The 19,320-nt window shown below is 44.6% G+C and overlaps 2 protein-coding genes across 3 annotated transcripts; one reads left to right on the top strand and one right to left on the bottom strand.

Annotated features, from left to right (window-relative positions):
- The first annotated feature begins 35 nt into the window (after nucleotides 1-35).
- Nucleotides 36-9,662, top strand: RUFY1 (RUN and FYVE domain containing 1). The gene is made up of 17 exons (XM_009082682.1): nucleotides 36-210; nucleotides 510-627; nucleotides 1,277-1,378; nucleotides 1,642-1,765; nucleotides 2,177-2,235; nucleotides 2,917-2,982; nucleotides 3,460-3,529; nucleotides 4,393-4,494; nucleotides 4,734-4,850; nucleotides 5,164-5,331; nucleotides 6,045-6,142; nucleotides 6,588-6,707; nucleotides 7,512-7,641; nucleotides 8,069-8,163; nucleotides 8,589-8,637; nucleotides 8,814-8,891; nucleotides 9,522-9,662. Exons 1-17 carry the CDS (start codon nucleotides 54-56, stop codon nucleotides 9,660-9,662), a joined length of 1,794 nt encoding a protein of 597 aa, XP_009080930.1. The 5' UTR covers nucleotides 36-53.
- Nucleotides 9,663-11,282: 1,620 nt separating this feature from the next.
- HNRNPH1 (heterogeneous nuclear ribonucleoprotein H1 (H)) lies at nucleotides 11,283-19,287 on the bottom strand. 2 transcript variants are annotated; one of them, XM_009082680.1, is made up of 12 exons: nucleotides 19,155-19,287; nucleotides 18,121-18,276; nucleotides 17,778-17,921; nucleotides 16,146-16,284; nucleotides 14,969-15,147; nucleotides 14,649-14,720; nucleotides 14,436-14,548; nucleotides 14,104-14,239; nucleotides 13,872-13,955; nucleotides 13,690-13,740; nucleotides 12,622-12,714; nucleotides 11,283-12,182 (listed from the first exon to the last, which is right to left on the bottom strand). In XM_009082680.1, exons 1-12 carry the CDS (start codon nucleotides 19,246-19,248, stop codon nucleotides 12,103-12,105), a joined length of 1,341 nt encoding a protein of 446 aa, XP_009080928.1. In that variant the 5' UTR covers nucleotides 19,249-19,287; the 3' UTR covers nucleotides 11,283-12,102. The 2 variants fall into 2 exon arrangements, with proteins under 2 accessions (XP_009080928.1, XP_009080929.1); XM_009082681.1 differs by having other exon boundaries at nucleotides 11,283-12,067.
- Nucleotides 19,288-19,320: the final 33 nt, after the last annotated feature.

Here is a 19,320-nt window from a genome sequence, read left to right as displayed (position 1 = left end):
CCGCGCTGACGCCGCTCTGCTCTCCCCCGTGCCCAGGTGCGCGGTGCCACGCCATGGAGGAACGCGCCAACCTCCTGAACATGATGAAGCTCAGCATCAAGATCCTGATCCAGTCGGCCCTGAGCCTGGGGCGGACGCTGGACTCGGATTTCCCTCCGCTGCAGCAGTTCTTCGTGGTGCTGGAGCACTGCCTGAAGCACGGGCTGAAAGGTGGGCAGGGCACGGCTGGGCTGGCTGCCAGGCTGAGCTCGGTGCATCCCTGTCCTGTCTCTGGTTTGAGTGGCATCATTCATTGCATAAGTGTACAGTGCTCACCAGTATCACCAGTGTGCTTACTCCTGTACACCCTGTGTTTTGTGCCTCCCCAACCGTGAAGGTATTTTTAATACCCCCTTTTCACTGGCATGTCAGAGCTGGGAAGCCAAAGTAACACACAGACTAAATCTGTCTATTCTGGAGTTGGAAGCCTGTCACTTTTCCTCACCAACTTCTCTGTGTGCTCCCTTTAGTGAAGAAGACATTTATTGGACAGAACAAATCGTTTTTTGGTCCTCTGGAGCTAGTGGAAAAACTTTGTCCTGAAGCATCAGATATAGCAACTAGTGTTAAAAATCTGCCAGAGTTGAAGTAAGTTGGTTGTTGGGGATGATGCTTTTCACTCATACTCCTGGGAAAAGGAACCCTTTGTGTAGTCTCTTGGCTTCCTTAATGAGATCTTGTTCCCAAAGAAAAAAATAGGGTATGTAGGAGGCATTGACTTCTCCAAGAGATAAGGAGGATGCCTCAAAATATTCAGAATTTGGTTCAGACAATGCTGTCAGGTTAAAAACAGCATTTGGAAACTTTTCTAACCTTGCTAAAAATAGCTAAAGTCTTCAGAGGTATTTCCACTTCTTTCCCCCATGTTTATGACTTTGGGTCATTTGGTGCATGTGCTAGGAGTGTTTGATTTGGGTAATTCAGGATGATGGAAGAGGCAGTTTTTAATGCCTCTTTTAATACACCAGTGGTTGGGTTCTGGTGGGAGCTGACAATGTTCTTTCCACGTTAGGGAGACTTTACAATACACTTTCCCTTTGCTGAAGCAATGGGATATACTTAAATGCTTCTGTGTTCTGGAGATAACAGTTCATTTCCCCAGAGAATTTTGTTGGTGTTGTGTTTTTTTAGTAAATGATATCCTTCATCTCACTCCGTAAACTGAAATGTTTGAACTACACAAGTCTACTTAATTAACCCCTTTGTTTTTACCAACACATGCCACTTCTCCTTTCAGAACTGCTGTGGGAAGAGGAAGGGCCTGGCTCTATCTAGCACTCATGCAGAAGAAACTGGCAGATTATCTCAAAGTCCTCTTGGACCATAAGCATCTCTTAAGGTAACAGCACAGACATGTAGATTGTATTCCACAAACCACTGGCACCTTGTGCTGCTCCAGGAAAGTCATTCACTGGGCAGTTTAACTTGGAGCTTGAACTACTCAAGTATTTTCTGAGAGAGCTCTGAGGCTTCTGCCTCGTGCAGTATGTGAGTGGGGAGGGGCAGAGCTCTGTAGGGGCTGTGTGACTGTGGGTGTGATTTCAGTGGTGGCAGTGCCATTCCCATGTGATGTGCAGTGATGGCTTGGCATATTTCTTGCAGTGAATTTTACGAAGCTGATGCACTGATGATGGAGGAGGAAGGAGCAGTCATCGTGGGTCTGCTGGTTGGGCTGAATGTTATTGATGCAAACCTTTGCTTGAAAGGAGAAGACTTAGATTCCCAGGTGAAGATTAAAGCTTAAATAGGATCAGCTGGTGTAAGATTCTAGTGGAATTAAGTGCATCTATAAATACTTCACTGAGATGGGCCCAGAGTTCTTTCCAGCATGGCCTGTGTTGAAGGTTGTCATGTTTCCCACACTGAATCAAAAGGAAGTACATAGGTAGCAGTTTGTGGAAATACTGTCAAAACCACCAACTGCTCAGAACCTGAGCACTCTTAAGTGTGGTTATTTTGATGCTTTAATGACAAACACTGTCTTGCATGTTTGCATCAGCCAGGAAGAATATAGGTATTACCTGTCTCTCTGAACTTAAACTTCAGGTTTTTATCATTTTCATAAGAGTAAATATTGCCTTCTGCTACACCAAACTTCACTGTGAAGGTGTGTTAATACCTGAAATGTATTTTTCAGGTTGGAGTGATTGATTTTTCCTTGTACCTTAAGGAAACACAGGACAGTGATGGCAAACAGTATGTATGGTGAATTAATAATTCTAAAGTGTTGTGGGTTTTGGAGAGCAAACCTGTCAGACAGTCTGTGGGAGGACATGAGTGCTGGAGATCTCAAACCATTAATCATGCAGAAAGGAGAATCCAAACCAGATTTTATTATTTTAACTTTCAGAGACTGAGCCTGGGGGTGGTTTTTGCAACAATACAGTGTGGAGAGTTTGTGTCTTGAGCTGAGACCAAACTAGAAGCACCCAAAATATTAGATTGTGGTTTTATATGGGTTTAGAAGAGATGATCTGCCAAGTCACCCACTTGTTTCTAAGCACTGTTTCAGAAACACTCTCAGTTAAGTAGCTGTTCTTGTGGGAGAGATCAGTAATGGGGGAAAATTGTGATTGTGGGTGAAATGTTAGGTGAATTGAGGCCACAGCTGCTGCACTGGATCTAGAAGACCTGTAGCAAATGAAGGGAACTTCATATTTTATGTGCTTCTGTCACTTCAGAGCACTTCACTGCTGAGGAGAGGCAGCCAACCAGCTGCTTCATCTCCTGCTGCTTCTGGTATAGCTCAGGCACAACTGGTTTATAAGGAAAGGAGAAAAGATTTCAGTTCAGTTATGCTGAAAGCCCTAGTACTAACTAGCACTTTAGAATGAAGGAGTTTCTTCTCAATCAATAAATTCTCACTCTTACAACCAGAGATGGAGGGATGACAGCTGTCCTTGACCAGAAGCATTATGTGGAAGAGCTGAACCGACACCTAAGGTGGGATTTTCATCTGTTCTCATGCACCTGTCCTGTTTAGCTTTTCCAGAAAGTCTCTGACTGTCTCTGCTGTCAGTCTTGTGGATTTTTGTCTGATATTGAAATGCCTTTTCTGATTATTTTCCAAAAGTCTTGGTTTCATTTTGTAGCCTTACTCTCCTGCACGTGCAATGCAGAAAGCAGGTCTGAGTAACAGGAGTTTAATTCTGTGTGACTGTTAGCAGAAAATTTGGGAACTCCTTTTTCAAGAGAAACTGTTGCATCTGGAAATTCATTCCTTAGAGGGCAGTGTAGCAGGTCATGGTCCTCTCAGCACTTAAGAGGAACAGTTTTCCTTCCTCAGGGCTCTTTTTTCAGCTCACCAAAGTATTTCATTGTTAAGAAATGCAAGATGGTAAAACTATTGTTGAGGACAGGAATAAATGTTAAATGTTGGCACTTCTTTTATTATCTTTATGCATCTCTTCCTTGCTGCAGTTGCACAGTTGCAGACCTTCAGAACAAAATAGACTGCTTAGAAAAGACCAATTCAAAGCTCCAGGAGGAGGTTTGTGTCTGGTTTGTTGAATATTTCTCACAACTCTTTTCCATCAGAGATGGAAAAAAACCCATAAGAATGTACCTTAGGCCTGAAATCTTTGAGTAGGTACAAGTGGACTGTGGGGATTGAGGGGACTGGCATGGAGAAAGCTTTGTGGGAAGTTGCTACATTATGTTAGTGGTTAAAATGCTTTTAGGCACATTTTCCTTTATCAAACTTTTTTGTCTTGTCATGGTGTCTCACCTCAAAAGTAATCAAACCACTATCATGGCCATGACTTGTCCCTCTTCCTTCTGCACATCCATGTCTGTATTTGTCATGTGAGTTAAACAGAACTTGGAAAAACAGAAGGAAAAGAATCACACTTCAATTAGGAAATGTTTCCTAGCTGAGAAGTGGAATAGAATCCTGCAGTGTGCTTTATATATATATATATACAAACCACCACAAAAAATATATCTGTATTTCAGAAGTAATCTCTTAGTCCAATTTCCAGTACATTTTGGGTATCTTCACCTGAAAATGCTGCACAGTTCCACCAGTGAGTGCCAGCCCTGACCTGCCGTGTGACTTCTAGTTCCTTCCACAGGTCACAGATCTGAGGTGGATTTTACATTATGCCTTTCTTTGTGCAGTTAATGTTTAAAAATGAGGGTGTGAGGCAGAAGTCAGTGATCAGATGTGTTCAGGGTTATGAATTCGGGCTGGGCAGGGGGTGCAGCTGCAGAGGGGTCAGACAGCTCCTGGGCAGGGCAGGGGGAAGTGAGTAGTGCACGTGCTGCAGAGGCTGATCTACTGACTTGAGATTTGCTCCAGATGTTGCCTGTTTGCACAGTGATTAAATATAGATCTGTTCCCTTTCTAAACAGCTTGCAGCAGCCACTGACCGAATTGGATCACTGCAGGAAGAGCAGCAGCAGTTAAAGCAGCAGAATGAATTAATTCGTGAGCGCAGTGAGAAGAGTGTAGAGGTGAGACACCTATTTAAAGATAATGAGGAGCCTTAAAATAAGTGATCTCTTTTGATCAGCTGTGGTTAGTGCTCCCAAAGGCCCCGTGAGCTGAAATGCTGAATACAGCTGAGCACACTGTAAAAAATTAGGATTTTATTTTATACAAAGAAATCTTGTGTTACAGCCAAGAGTTAAAGGGATGCTTAAATACAGAGCTTTGTCTTCTGATGTGGCTTTTCTGCTGATGTTTCTTGTAGGTAACAAAAGAGGATACAAAAGTAGAATTGGATACTTACAAGCAGTCACGGCAGGGCCTTGATGAAATGTACAGTGATGTCTGGAAGCAGTTGAAAGAAGAAAAAAGAATCAGGCTGGTAAGGAAACAGCTATGGCAAGTGAAGTGAAAGATAGAGGGTTCAGCCTACTGTAACATTACAAACACAGGATGTTTGTGCTCTCTGCAGCTATTCAGAATTCAAAAAAGGAATTGCCAGCAAGATGGTGATTAGCAGTGTCTGTAAAGAACTGGGAATTGGGGCTCTTTGAATGTTGGAAGTGAAAAGTCTTTCCCTGTTTAAGAACCTGCCAGCATTATTCCAGCAGAGACACATAGTTTGTGTATGGGTTGTCTGGGGTTTGGAAGTGCTTATCCCTGACATAGCAGTAACTAGGAAATCTTTTTGTAAGGAACTAGAGAAAGAGCTGGAGCTACAAATTGGAATGAAAACAGAAATGGAAATTGCCATGAAACTTCTGGAAAAGGATACTCATGAAAAACAAGACACTTTAGTTGCACTTCGCCAACAGTTGGAAGAAGTGAAGGCCATTAACTTGCAGATGTTTCACAAATCTCAGGTGTGTGCAGGGGGTTGGGGATGTTTTTATGGGGTCTCTGGGGTTGGGCTGTGCTGCTCTGTCTTGTTTTCGTGAGTTGGACACAAAGGATACTGATCAGTGTCTCTGCAAGGAAGCCATAGAGTAGGAGTGCTCACACAAATACACAGAGCTCGTTTCCAGGAGTGAAGTAATAGTTTAACTGGACTCTCATTAGTGAAATAAGAGTTCAGCAAGTCTTTCCCTCCCATACCACCAATCCAGAGGGGATTTCTCTCAAGTTTTATGGACTTTTCCTGATGCCTGTTCAGGTTTTATCCAGGCCTCTGCCTCCTCAGAAACTTGCAAGGCAATGGCCAGTGAAGCCCCAGTGCTGAGCAGTATTTGTTTGGGGACTTTGGCTTCCTGGTTCTGTGCCCAGAGTGCAGTCATCATTCAGTTCATCACTGATGTCCTTATCCTGTCAATTTAATCTGATCATTTCTTTCTCCAAGCTTTTTTTTTTCTAAAGAGAGGATTTTTGGCTTGTAGCTGATCTCATAGGTCAAAACTTAGTTAGGTTGTTTGGGTTTTTTTTCTGAGGTCTTAACAAAACAAGTGGAGCAGTGTCTGCTCTGGCATTATCAGCATTTTGTTTGTACATTCCAGTTAGCCCCAGGCATGGCCTTTAGCCAGCTGAGCATTCTTTATGTGGTAGCAGACTCATTAAACACCGTGTTCACTATTTCCTGCAGAATGCAGAGTGCTCGTTACAACAGAAAACAGAAGCAATATCCTCTTTTGAAGGGAAAACGAATGAAATGATGTCCTCTATGAAACAAATGGAAGAGAGGTAATAACTCCAAGCTCAGAAAGTCAACACTGAAGTCAGTAAAACATTTCCAATGTCAACCTTTACAGGATGACCTTCCGTGTGCTGACTTAGACACATTTGGGCATGTGTGCCAGCATGACTTTTTTCTTTCCCCTCCTTTTCCCTCTGCACTTGCTGTTCCCTTTTCCCAGGCAAACATGCCCATAATTGATCTTTTGGAAATCCATAGCTCTTTCCATAGGCAGGGCAGGCTGTTTAAAAGCATCAGTTTGGGGACAGGTGTGACTCTAGCTTTGGGGTTGTTTATCAGAAACAACTACTTTCGGAAGCCTTTTTTTTTATTTTCCACTTGCATTTTCAGTTCAAGCTTTTACAAAGATCTGCATGGTAAATGTAAAAGAGGAGGGTGAGAGGGTGCAGGTGAGGAGTGTGAGCTGACAGCAAACACCCCTGTTCCTGGCAGGCTGCAGCAGGCAGAGAAGGCCAGGCAGGCTGCGGAGGAAAGGTGCAGCAAGGTGAAGCAGGAGCTCGCCGGGAGGCTCGACACGTGTCGGCAGCAGATGTCCCAGCTGGACAGCAAATGGTATTTCATCTGAGCAGCCTTTTTCCCCTTCCCTTCTGCCATTCCTTTAAGAAGTGCTTTCTGTCCTTTTGGGCTCAGGTTTGAGGATGGGTAGGTTTGAGTTCCATTTGCTTCAGCACTGATAGGAGTGTGCAGGATCCAGGGAAGCACAGCACAGTTGGTGTGAGGGTTCTGATATGGGTTTTTGGAGAACATCCCATTTAGAGCACAGATTGCCAGCAGAAATCCAACTGGCAATGGAGCTTTCAATTGCTTTGTTAATAAACCAGGAGATAGGTATGGTCAGGCTTGTAGGCTGAGCATAGGAGTGTCTGTCATCCAAAGGGATTGGGGTTTTTGAACGGGTTTGGGTGTTTTTTAATCCTCTGAAGATTTCTAATACTGACAAAAATGCTTCTTCTGCTGCTCAGACTTGAGGGTAGAGTGTCCCTTTTAAGCATGGCATGAGTGAAATACCTACTCCTGGGGATTGGGTTGGGGTTCTTGTGGGGTTGAGTGAAATACCTACTCCTGGGGATTGAGTTGGGGTTCTTGTGGGGGGTTTGGGGGTCTTTTGGTTGTTTATTTGTCTTCTAGCCATTCATTGCTGCTTGTTTTCCGTGACCTGAAAATGTTAATACAGCTTTTTACATCTGCTGCCATAACAGTTTGATGTCTGCTGCCTGTGCTTTGCTTTCCCAGAACACCACTCTATTTTTGCCTTCTTTTGGACAAGATTTCTTCTTGTCATACTGTTACTACCCTTAAGTGTTGTAGGATACTTTTCTGCTGTAGGGTATTTTACAAGGAATTACTCTTAAATAGCTCAACTCTGGAAAAGGAGTTAAAATCTGAAAAGGAACAGAGACAAACTCTGCAAAAAGAACTGCACCAGGAGAAGGATGCGACCACTCTGCTCAAAACAGAATTGCAACAGATGGAAGGATTGAGGAAGGTAAGGAAGGTTCAAGTGTTCAGAGCAACTGGGTGTGATTTATTCTTTAAGCATTATCAATCTTCACCTGAAGAGGATTCACTCCCAGGTGTGGAGCAGTTTAGATTCTGAGGACACGAGTGTACACCTCTACCCATCTGTGTGCTCAGGTGTGGGCACAGGACTGGTGGGCACATCCCTAGCTGTGCTCAGGGATGTTCAAAGCCTGAAAATCTTCCTCTGGGTGGTAAATATGGTTAAATGGCTTTGTTGTTCGTGCAGAACCCATGGGCAGCTCACCCATGTAGCTCTGAACATCAAACCTTAGAGATGGGTTGGCGTGAGAAGAAGCTGATTCTTGTGAACTGCTTGGGTAGTCTGGGTGGGCTGAACAAGGTTATAGGTCAAACAGTGCACAAAAAGCTTGATTTAATGCTTGATTTGATAGGAACTGAGAAAACTGCAAGATGAGAAGCAGCAGTTGGAGAAAGTCTGTGAGGAGCAGGAACAAGCTCTTCAAGAAATGGGACTTCATCTCAGCCAGTAAGTTCTAGGAACTGAACTCCTGGAGGATCAAACCAATACAAAGAATTTTAAACTGCGTCGTTATAAAAGTCAATCAGTGTGAGAATTTTAGGAGGCAATTACTATGCATGGGAAACTAAACAGCCATGAAATAAAAGTGAGGGAGGATCCTTGTAGGAATGAGCTGGCTGAGAGGGCAAACACGACAGGAAATGCTCAGTTCTCAGAGTGGAGCTGTGCTTGGGCCACATTCTTCCCTTTATACTGAAAAGGGCAAACTTCAAGGTGACAGAATTTCCCAGTGGTAGTGAGAGGTTCGAGGGCTAACAGGGAGCTGACTGAGGATCTGGGGTTGGGATTCAATGGCTGGACAGTGGGAGGGCAGGGAAAACCAAACACAACTAAACATAAAATCATGCAGAGGGCATCATTTTATTTTCCAGATCAAAGTTGAAGATGGAAGACATTAAAGAAGTAAATAAAGCACTAAAGGTACTCTGCATCTCATGGATTTTCTTGACTAAGCATAGGAATTTCATGTAATAGCTGCAAGTTTCACCACAGTTGCTGTACTTTAAAAGGAGCTTTTGAAAATGCCAACTACGTTGGTAAAATGCCTTTGGATTTTATTTGTTATCTCCAGTGAGGTTTTCATTCCAATTTTCCAGGGTCATACGTGGCTGAAGGATGATGAAGCAACACATTGCAAGCAATGTGAAAAGGAATTCTCCATCTCAAGAAGGAAGGTAGTGTTGTTGAGTGGATTATTTTGAAATAATCCATGGAAAACAAAAATTGTGCTGTTGCAGTTTGGTAGGGAAGACTGATCCTCCTTCAATTCCAGCTCTTGTTGGCATGATAACTACACAGAGAATAGTTTGGCATTTCACAGCCTAAAAATAATGTTCCCTCTCATTTGGGTGCTCCCCTTGGTGGGAGCTGCTGTGGGCTACGTGCTGTTTCCCTCCCTGGCAGAGCTGGGTGCTGGCAGGCCCCGCTGGGGGCTGCTCTGGGGGACAGCTCACAGGGCACCTGGAGCCCAAGGGCTGGATCTGCTCCCAGTAGAGTCAGGACAGTGTGCTGTCCTGAGAGCAGGGCCTGGCTGCAGGCTGTGCTGATCCAGAGAGCAGCTGCTCCAGCCCCTGGCCAGGCCAGACCCACTGCTGCTCCTGCTCCTGCTCCCCGAGCCAGAAGGAGTGCAGCTCCTGGCCGTGGGTGCAGCGCTCAGCCCTGCGCAGGAGGAAGTGCTGCTGGGAGGGCTGGGCCTGTTGGGGGTGGACGATGATGTCAGAGGACTTCGAAACCTCCCAAGGTCTGACCTCTCTTCCTGTCGCTGTTTGTAGGCAGGTGTGCTTACTCTGACTCTCTGTTTGCAGCACCACTGCAGGAACTGTGGGGACATCTTCTGCAACACTTGTTCCAGTAACGAACTGGCACTGCCGTCGTACCCGAAACCTGTTCGTGTCTGTGATACTTGTCACACGTTACTGCTCCAGAGGTGTTCCAACTCCTCCTAAGGCTCTCCCAGCCTCTCACCTTGGAAAGTAGCCATTATTTTTGTAACTGATTTGCAGCTCCCCAGCACAGCACCTGGCTGGGCTCTGGGAATTGCCTCTGTAAAACAGTAGTGTACAATAACATGTAGGGATGATGCAGGTTAATGCCTCTCCAACTGGAATAATAAACTTATATCAACTGTAATTTCCCTGAAAGTTCTATTTGAAGCTAAAATTCACTTTTCTGATTTTTATAGATATTTGTATTAAAATTTGTATATGGCATTTCTACATTTATCTGATCCCTGTAGACGTCGCTGTCTCTCTGCACATGAATTTCAGCCTCTGTCCCTTCACTGTAGGTGCTCCTGTGCATCTCTTGGCTCATGTACAGTTTTGTATTTGATTTAAGTCAGAGGAAAAGGTCAATTTATGAATTGTCTATAGAAAGAGCTTTATGAGGAGTGTCCATGAATGTGCCTTCGGTTCACTGCGGAGTCAAACACTGCACGTTGTACTTGTTCTGGAAGTCGCTGTGACCACATTGTGGTAGTTACACAATAATAAAGCCTTTTGCAGAAACTGAAAGCTAGAGGAGTTCTGATTTTTAATATCTGTCAGTCACAGATACCAGAAGAGAATGGTCTTGTCCAGCCATACACAACCAGGGCTTAAGCTGAAGATACCAGAATGTGCCTGGGATAACTGACTGACATGTGCATTGTGTTCTGGAAGGTGCCAGATGAAGCCAGTGCTCTGCAGCAGGAACTGCTTCCACCCTTCCCCAGGAGAACAGCTCCCTGTGCCCACCCTGGGGCACCTGCTGTCCCAGGGGTGTTTCCTGCCACCCTCTCACTGCTCTGTCAGGCCTGAGCATGGCTCAGGGGCTGAGGCAGCAGAGTCCCAAAGCAGTTTGTGCTAGGGCTCACACCAGGTACAACAGGACCCACTGCCTTGAGAGCACCACAGGCTGTGCAACAGCTCTGCCCCCTGAGCTCTGTCACACCCAGCTGGGACCCCCATTCTGCCTCACAGCTGTTCGGGTCTCCCCAGCTCTGGCAGAGGCTCAGCAGGGACACAACCCCACCGAGCTGGGCTCCAGCTCGTTTCAGACACCTTGGTCAGCACTCCCCTCAGGAAGGTTAATATGGCAGATGCAGCTGGTGGCTGCAGGCAGAGTGTTCAAGATTCAACCCTGACAGTTCCCAGCTAGAGAGCAGGAGGAGGTGTTCTTCATGTAGAAATGGACCTCAGGTTTCCAGCCCTTTGGGAAGAACAGCTCAGTGCAAAGGGTAAAGTCTACTATGGCAAATGCATGGAAGCAGAGGCTATTATTTCAAGGGAAGTTGTAACTAAGTTACTTACAAAACCACATCTTAAGCAGGATGTTTGACAAGTTGCATTTATTGAAACATGTTTGCAGTAAGCTGTGGAGTTCACTGATGCCTACAAGTACAGAATCACCTCTTAGCCCCCCAGCAGCTTTAGGGCCGTGCAGCACTTAGAACCAACACCCAGCAAGGAGCTGATTTCCTTTGCTACCCCCAGCTGTCACTGCTGCTCTGGCAGCTGCATGGCAAGAGCACTACAGGCACAGAGGACACGGGTGTAGCTACAAGAAGCTGGAGGTCAAGAAGGAGTGAGTTCCAGTTTTTAAAAGGAAGATTTATTTAACAAGTTTCACTTAGCGCAATACACCTAAAAAGGAAATCACAATACAATGAAAGATTAAATCAAGGCCTCAGAATTTTATACGAACACCAAGACCAAAATCCTAAAGTAGCCGTATTGCGTCTTGACAGGTTTCCCCCATTAACTTAAAAAAAAAAAAGCTTTAACATGCCTTACAGGATATTAAAAGAAATAAACTAGAACTAACATGCCAAATGTTCACTTTGATTTTCAGACACAGCTCCTATATTGGTTCTTTACAAAAAAGCATGTCTCTTTCAACATGGATTCAAAACAGTGTTGGATGTAATATGGTATAAGAGCAACATTTAACATAATCCAAACAGCTTTAACCTAAATACGCTTACTGCTTAAATACACTCCTACAACAAAACTAACTTGAGAAACGCTCCAAATCGTTTAACAGTTATAGTCTTTACTTGGTTATTACATCCTAGATGAATGTTCATTTTCTGTATGTTCAAAAATACTGAACCTGAAAGGTTTTAAAACAATCCTGAATTCACTTACAGTAAAGCATAAATCACAAGCTCGTATTGCAAAACTGTTAAACTTAGTTTTTTGTTTTTTTGTTTTTTAAAAAAGGTGTGACCAAAAGTCAGCGATTGGTTACATTCCCCAGCCACCACTCATGTTGGACATGTTGGACATGCCGCCCATGCCGTTCACTCCCATGGATGCTCGGTTCCCACTGCTGTAGTAGCTGCTGTTCATGGCGCCCTGGCTCCCGGGGTCTGAGGGGGAAACCGACAGCAGGTTCACAGCTGCTTCAGGCCGACTCGAAGCATCCTTGCCCCAACGCCTGTCCTTGCTGGGCCACCTCGTAAATACCGTCTACCGTGCCCAACGCTGCAAAGTGTCAGTTTACAGCTCCGTACCCACACGTCAGTCATGCTTGTTCAGTGACAGAGCTAGCTCTGCATCACCCCCTGCCCAACATCCCTGCTCTGGGGGCAAGGGGAGGGCCCAGCCTCCCACCTTCCCTCCCCGTTTGTGCTGTGTTCAAACAAAGCTGCTCTCCAGTTTTCATGCTACAAAAAAAATGCCATCGGAGCAGCACAAGTCTGTGGACTGGCATTTCCCCCCCTCAGCTCCACAGTTCTGCTTTGGTTTGATCCCCCCACAATTCTCCATTACTTTTAACAACATTCACAATAGCCCAAGTCTTCAACTGCCAGGGCTTGTGCCACCCAGGCCATAGCACAGCCCTTCAGCCCCAGCAGGCCATGTTAAGACATGCTGAGCCAGCTGTACCTGGCCCACCTGAACAGCAAAGAAATGCTCTTACCATAGCCACTCATGCTGCTTTGACCTCCATATCCTCCTCCATAACCCCCACTCAACTGCTGGTTGGCTGGGCCACCATAGCTGGATTGGCTTCCTTTTAAGTTAAGGATAAAAGCGTTAAGAACTTGCCTTGTCATGGTCTGCTCATCACCACCAAACCCCCTCACCCAACCAGCAGCCCCTGCCCTCTGGCACTGCAGCCTCACACCCAAGGGAACTTTGAGTATACAAGGTAACGAGCTCAAGGAAACAGATGGGGTGTCTGGAGACATCCCTGCAACTATCAGCAGCAAGAACTCTAACAATTACTTTTGCAGTTTCTATGGCAACAGGATTGATGAGCACTGTATGTATTTCAGACATCCTGCAGGACTGCTGCCCCCCCCAGAGGCATGGCAGCCTGTTCACTGGAGTCATTTTACATGATCCTCACAAACCTGTGCCTGGTCACAGTGTGCTGTGGCTCACCACACAGGGTATCTCTGCTCAAACTCACTAACTGCTTTTCACCTCAGCACTTGTCTACACCTACAAAACCTTTCTGTAGTTCAGGTGTCAGCATTAGTCCTTAAACACTTTGTAATCAGAGCACTATGAAGCAGCAGTGCATCCACCCCCCTCACCCCAGCACCCTCAACAGGAGCCCCCCAGAAACCAACCCCACCTGAACCTCTACACCACCAGAGCAGTTGGGTGACAGGAGGGTATCTGCCTTACAGACACAACAGGCATTTTACACATGTGCTGCAAACACACATTTGAGATTTTTGAACCATTTTTGAGTTTGCTAGAGCAATTCAGATAGTCTCTTCCAATTCCAAATACATTTCTCCCTCACCACCAAGAAGCCTGAATGGCAGGTCATGTGCCAGATACATCCTCCTCCACCAGACTCTGCTCTGGTGTCCCAGAAAGGAAGGGGAAAGGAATAGAAAAGAACACGCATCTCCCACCTTTGCACCACCACACTCCCAGGAGCCACTCACTCATCCCACCAGGCACACACACACTCAGCGCCAGTTTATTCAACTTATTAATGCTCAAACGTATTCCCAGAAGGTTTATATACCTGGCAATGTGCTAGTGTTCCAATCTTGGACTACCCCTTCCGATTCCTTGACTGTGATTAAGACAGAATGTTGAATTTCAGTTTTTGTGCCAGGCACACAACAAGCAGGAGCTGTACAAAACGAGCAGCTTCCTTCAACAGCAAGTGCTCATTTACACACGCAGTGAGACTGTTACACGTACCCATTGCTCCCATCATCTGACTGCCATAGGCACCACCAGTCCCTCCTGCTGTAGAATTCAGGAACAGCTCTACGTATCTGTGTTCTGGAAGAGAATTTTGCCATGAGAGCATTTCACACCAAACCCATGCAGCTTGTCTGGCTGCAGTGAAGCCTCTGGCACTCCAGTTCCAGGAGATGCACTGCAGTGCTGACTCTCCCCACAGCCTCCTGTCCTGAGCAGTCAGACTTACGCATATTGGCCTTGTCTTTGGACATAGCAGCCACTGCATCCTCGTGAGTAGCAAATTCAACATCTGCCTCTCCAGTGACTCTGCCATCTGGTCCGATCTCAATGTGTACTCTTACAGGGTTCAGAGGTGAGAAGAACTACACACACAACAGTCACACAGATTAAAACGCACCGATGCAACAGTTTGGGTTTACAACAAGCCATTTTCTCCAAAGGACTCTCCAGCTGCACTGCAGCTGGTGTGTCCTGCCATGCCCAAGAACCACCAGGGGGTCCAAAGCCATGCCCCAGGGGGTCCAAAGCCATGCCCCAGTGAGCAGCATCAGGACTCACGTTGTAGATGTCGTTCTCAGTGGCTCTGTAGGGCAGACCTCGCATGTGGACGCAGTGGCCGGTGGTGCTCTGGAAGGTGGACGATCCGTCGCCGTACCTGTGGTCCGACATCCCTGCGGAGAAAAGAGTCCATTCTAGGTCTTTCAGATGTATTTGAGTTTCTTTTGACACATGTCGTAAGTTCAGTTACTGTTCCTATTAGAGATCTCTTACCTCTTCCAAATCTATCAGAACCAAACCCATAGCCATCATTATACCCATTGTAGTCATCATAACCTCCATAACCTAGAAACAGATTGGACATGTTCATTTCAACTACACAAAGATCCAAGTAAACGTTCATTTCGACTACAGCAAGATCCAAATACACACTACACACTGCAAACAACGAGTATTACAGTTTCATTTCCTCAAGGAAAATTAAAGCCAAGGACACATACAAACCAGCAGTGACAAAGCAGGGAAGACACTACCAGGTCCAAGTGTTGCTGCTTTGCAGATGAGCAGCTCCCTCTTGGACTCCGTGCACTTACCTCCTCCGTAGGCTCCACGCCTCATCCTTTCCAAGCTACTTCCTCTACCCAGACTGTTATATCCGCGCGTGAGACCAGGCCTGTCGTACGGACCAGGTCTCTGCATTGCCAGCAGCTTGCGTGGAGGGTCGTAGTGAGTGCGAACTTCCGCCCGGCTACTCTTGAAGATCTCAATGTACCTACGGAGTGTTTCCACAGGAACAAGTCAGGCCATGACTCCTCCCACAAACACCTCACAACTTCACATTACAACAAGCCATTTAGTCATAGCCTTGACACTGGCAGTAATTTTAAGCCAGGTTTCCTTACGTTATGTAGGCAATGACATACTATCGTAAGCACTACATTACATTCAAATCAGTGTATTTTCAAGAAATTAAAATTACTGAAGGGTTTATGTGCTCCTCATACTTCGCAGTATCCCAGCCTTAAGGGTGGGGGAGCAAATCTTGATTCCCCACCCCCCTCCCCCCAATTTAAGGTGTTAGTCAAAAAATGTAGGAGGGACTGGTGTCCGCTCAACTCAGCACTGGTTTGCTCAAGGCAATGGAAACAGAGGGTTAAAAACCTGATCTCCACCAAGAGTTTAACCCATCAGGATGCCCCAAGAAGCTCTGCATGTACTAGAGTGAACCCAGCCTATGCTTGAGAGACTCAGCGTAGGCAAAAGGTGCATGCTTCAATGGAAAATAGTCACAAGTAAAATAGAATAAAAACCCTTTGTGACAATTTCTTGAAAGCTATGCTTATTACATTGAAGATTAATACAGTAAGTAAATTTGTTACATTTCAACTTATAAAACAAGTTTAGAAAGTATCACATTTTCTTATGGTAGTAAAGAGTACTGTGCATGTCTTTAGAGCTAAAGGCAGAATTGGTGCTATTTGAGAAGTTAAAGCCATAGTCTCTCAACTTTTGTCACTTCCAAGCTATCAGTTTTGCATTCCTGTTACTATTCAGTTTCCAAAACACTTTAGTCCAATTTTATCTTGTAATTTGGGTAGAGCCAAACAGTCTGTGCCACACACACTGTGGCAATCGACACCTTTACTCAGCACTGTGTTAGAGACCAAAATAACTATTCGATTTGGATGTTAACGCTTCCAGAAGAGAGAATATGGATTTAATTGTTTACCATAAGAAAAGTGACAGAGCCAACCAACCATCCATCCCCACCTGTGCCCTATTCTTTCCTTGTGTTTCTTTAGAGCCTTTTCAGCTATTTCCTGTGAAGCAAACTGCACGAAGGCCTCCCCCGTACTCCTCCCCTGGAAGTCCACCGGCAATGTTATCCCATTTGGCACGATTTCCAACCCTTCAACCCAAGGACAAATAACCCCAGTAGGGGGGCAATATTAACATCACAAGCCCAGTCATGAGTTTTTTCTTATAGCTTTAAATACACCAGAATTTTAACACTTGCAAGCGAATGGTATGTTGATTCTAGAACACCAGAAGAACAAAGGCACCAAAGTCAACAAAGAGAGATCCATGATCACATACCATTCAGCTCAGGTTCTTAGCTCACCCTGCAGAGCCCAAAAACACTCTGAGTGTCAGGGACAGCTCCTCAGAGAAGGCATCTAATGCAGGGTGTGTTAAGAACTTCACAATATTATTACAATCCTCTTCAAATTCTCTGAAAGTATTTAAGTTGAACTTTTAAAGACAATTTACATTCAAACACAGCAAGTTAAACAGTTTTATACAGAACAAGTCATTTTACTAGAAGTCTCTCAGGTAATTATTAGTCTTATGCAAACAATGATTTTTTTTTTATCTTTAGGAGTGCTTAATTAAGAAAAAAATCATGAAGTGATTTTAAAGTATTAGTTTCTGAACAGAAGAGGCACATTTTTATATTAAGCACATTAACAGTTTTTAAAGTTTGAAATACTTCACCATGTAAGAAAAAAAAAAACAGCTTAAAATGCACATGCTTAGAAATTGCTCTTGTTCATATCATTGATTCAGAAAACAAAAAACAAGTTCTGAAGCTGTAAAACTGGAAATATTTCTACTATATTTTAAAGCAAAACAGTAAACTCAACCATATCTTTTATAGCAAAACATTTAGACATCTACATTTTTGAAAACACTAACAACTGAAATCCTAAACAGATCAACAGATTTCATTCTTAGGCATTTGTAATAGTTTGTAATTCCAGTTTCTAAAACACACAATAGCTGCAAAAAAAAATCAAAATTAATCAAAACAAGACATTATCTTTTCATCCATCAAAACTGTGAGCTAAGTAACATCAAGGGGTTGGGTTGCTTTTTTTTTTTCCCTTAGGAATAGAAGGGGCAAATCTGGAGCTCTGTACTTGGGTAGAGGTTAGCAGGTTGTTTTTCTCTGGATTTTAATCAATACTAAATCTATGTTTAGAAGTAGTCACGGGCACAATTCCTGCCCTTCCTTGGACCCTGTGGAGCCCAGTGGTGAGGGTGTGCTAATCCTTCACTGCCCAGAGTGAACCAGCCCAGACGGGTGGAAATACCTCCTCCCACCTGGACTGTTCACTCTAACTTGCAAAGCAAGACACTTGCTGCAATCCTTACTTGGAACATTATGTCCTGCTCAGTATAAATTCAAGCAGCTTTTTGGCATTCCCTAAATTATTTAACTATCAAGTAATTTAGGAATTCTCCCTCGAGCCCAGAGAACTAACAAAGAATTGCTGGTTTACTTTTAACATCCACCAATGCACTGCTAGAGGTACTACTGGGCACTCCTTAGTCGTTGGGTTTGTTGGGGGGTTTAACATAAACCAATAGTGCTAGAGCTACTACTTTTATCCCACATACCTGAAAAAAACTGTACAATTTCTTCTTTACTACAGCCAAATGGGAGTCCTCTAAGACGTACAAAACCATCATTAGCTGTATCAGGGCTGTTGGGACCAGTATGCTTCAGAACCCAATCCATTTCAACGTTGTTTGACTTGAAAACTGTAAAAGGCACTTAGAATTAATGCATTCTGCAATCAGCAAGGGTTTTTTAAAGTCATCTGCCTTGAAACTAGTCAACTTATGACATACAAGACCATTTTGTCGTTTCACATGCATTTTAAAGAGACAGAAAAGCAATTAACAGAAACCATCGAGCACAAAACACATGTAGTCAGTTACTAGACCAACTGAGTCAAACCTTCAACGTATCTGTGTCCCATTGTTTCTCTGTCTTTTTTCAGGGCCAATTTCACATCCTCCTCTGACTCAAGCTCAGCAAATGCTTCTCCACTGGGTCTGCCCTCCCTGGTGTAGATGAAACGGATACCCAGGGCCCCATTCAGGATTTTGCAATCTGAAAATGAAACAGGAAAGCCAGAAATAATTTAGCTATTACAGAAACAATGTGACTATAAAAGTTTCAGATACTCTAACAAGAAAAATGTAACGACTGTTAAGGTGTATCAGGAGGACAAAACCAGCAACTTGTTACAACTTTATAATGTTACCCATGACCTAAGCCACTCACAAAAATCAAGTCACCTTTCTAGTAATGCCTAAAGAGGAGCAAAACATCGAGGATAATGTAAATTAGCTATCTCTTCTCAAAGCTTTTCTGCTATCTGCTTTTGATCTTAACTTTCTCATCTGCATGAAATGAAATAAGGAGCAAGAGCAATCACTATAAGTGTAATAAGCTGAATCAAAACCAAGTCTGATATATCAAACTCCTGAAACTGCTTTAGAACCACCAGAAAACATGTATTGATCACCACTACTGATTACTTCAGAAAGCTACTGGGTGCTCTGTGGTCTCTGGGTTTGTTGGGGGTTTAGCATAAACCATAAATGTCAGTCCTTGGAATCCTAAACCAATTTGGGGGAAGGACATACACTAAACACGCAGCATGAGAGGCTGTTAAGATACCACCTAGGATCAAACTGGCTTAGTTCAACCCGAAGCAAGAATTTTGAAGCTGTCCTTAAAATGGAAGCTTCTCTCTCCTGGTTGCTCAGGCAGCTGTGGCTATCCCAGCAACTAAGACTAAGCTCCTTTGTGTCTGGCTCCTGCCAGCGCAAGCATGAGCTTTGCATACTGGCTGCTCCTGGCTTAAGTACTTGTTGCACTGCAAACTTCACCAGCTCCTGAACATTTCCTGCAGCTGCTCACTGCAGCGTTCCCAGCACCAGCGTCCCCGGGAGGAACCCTGAGCTCCCAGTGCCCAGACTCACCCGAGAAGAACCTCTGAACCTCCTCGGTGGAGCAGGACCAGGGCAGCCCTCTGACTTTCACCACGTATCCCTCGCTGCTCTCCGTGTTCAGCATCACGTTGGGGGTGAGGCTCTGCTCCGTCTCTGCTTCTGTGGTAGCTGGAGAAGACCAAAACGAGCCCTTTGA

Source organism: Acanthisitta chloris, unplaced genomic scaffold (assembly GCF_000695815.1).
Source record: "Acanthisitta chloris isolate BGI_N310 unplaced genomic scaffold, ASM69581v1 scaffold29959, whole genome shotgun sequence".
In the NCBI taxonomy this organism is placed as follows: domain Eukaryota; kingdom Metazoa; phylum Chordata; class Aves; order Passeriformes; family Acanthisittidae; genus Acanthisitta; species Acanthisitta chloris.
This window is presented reverse-complemented; position numbering and strand designations above follow the sequence as displayed.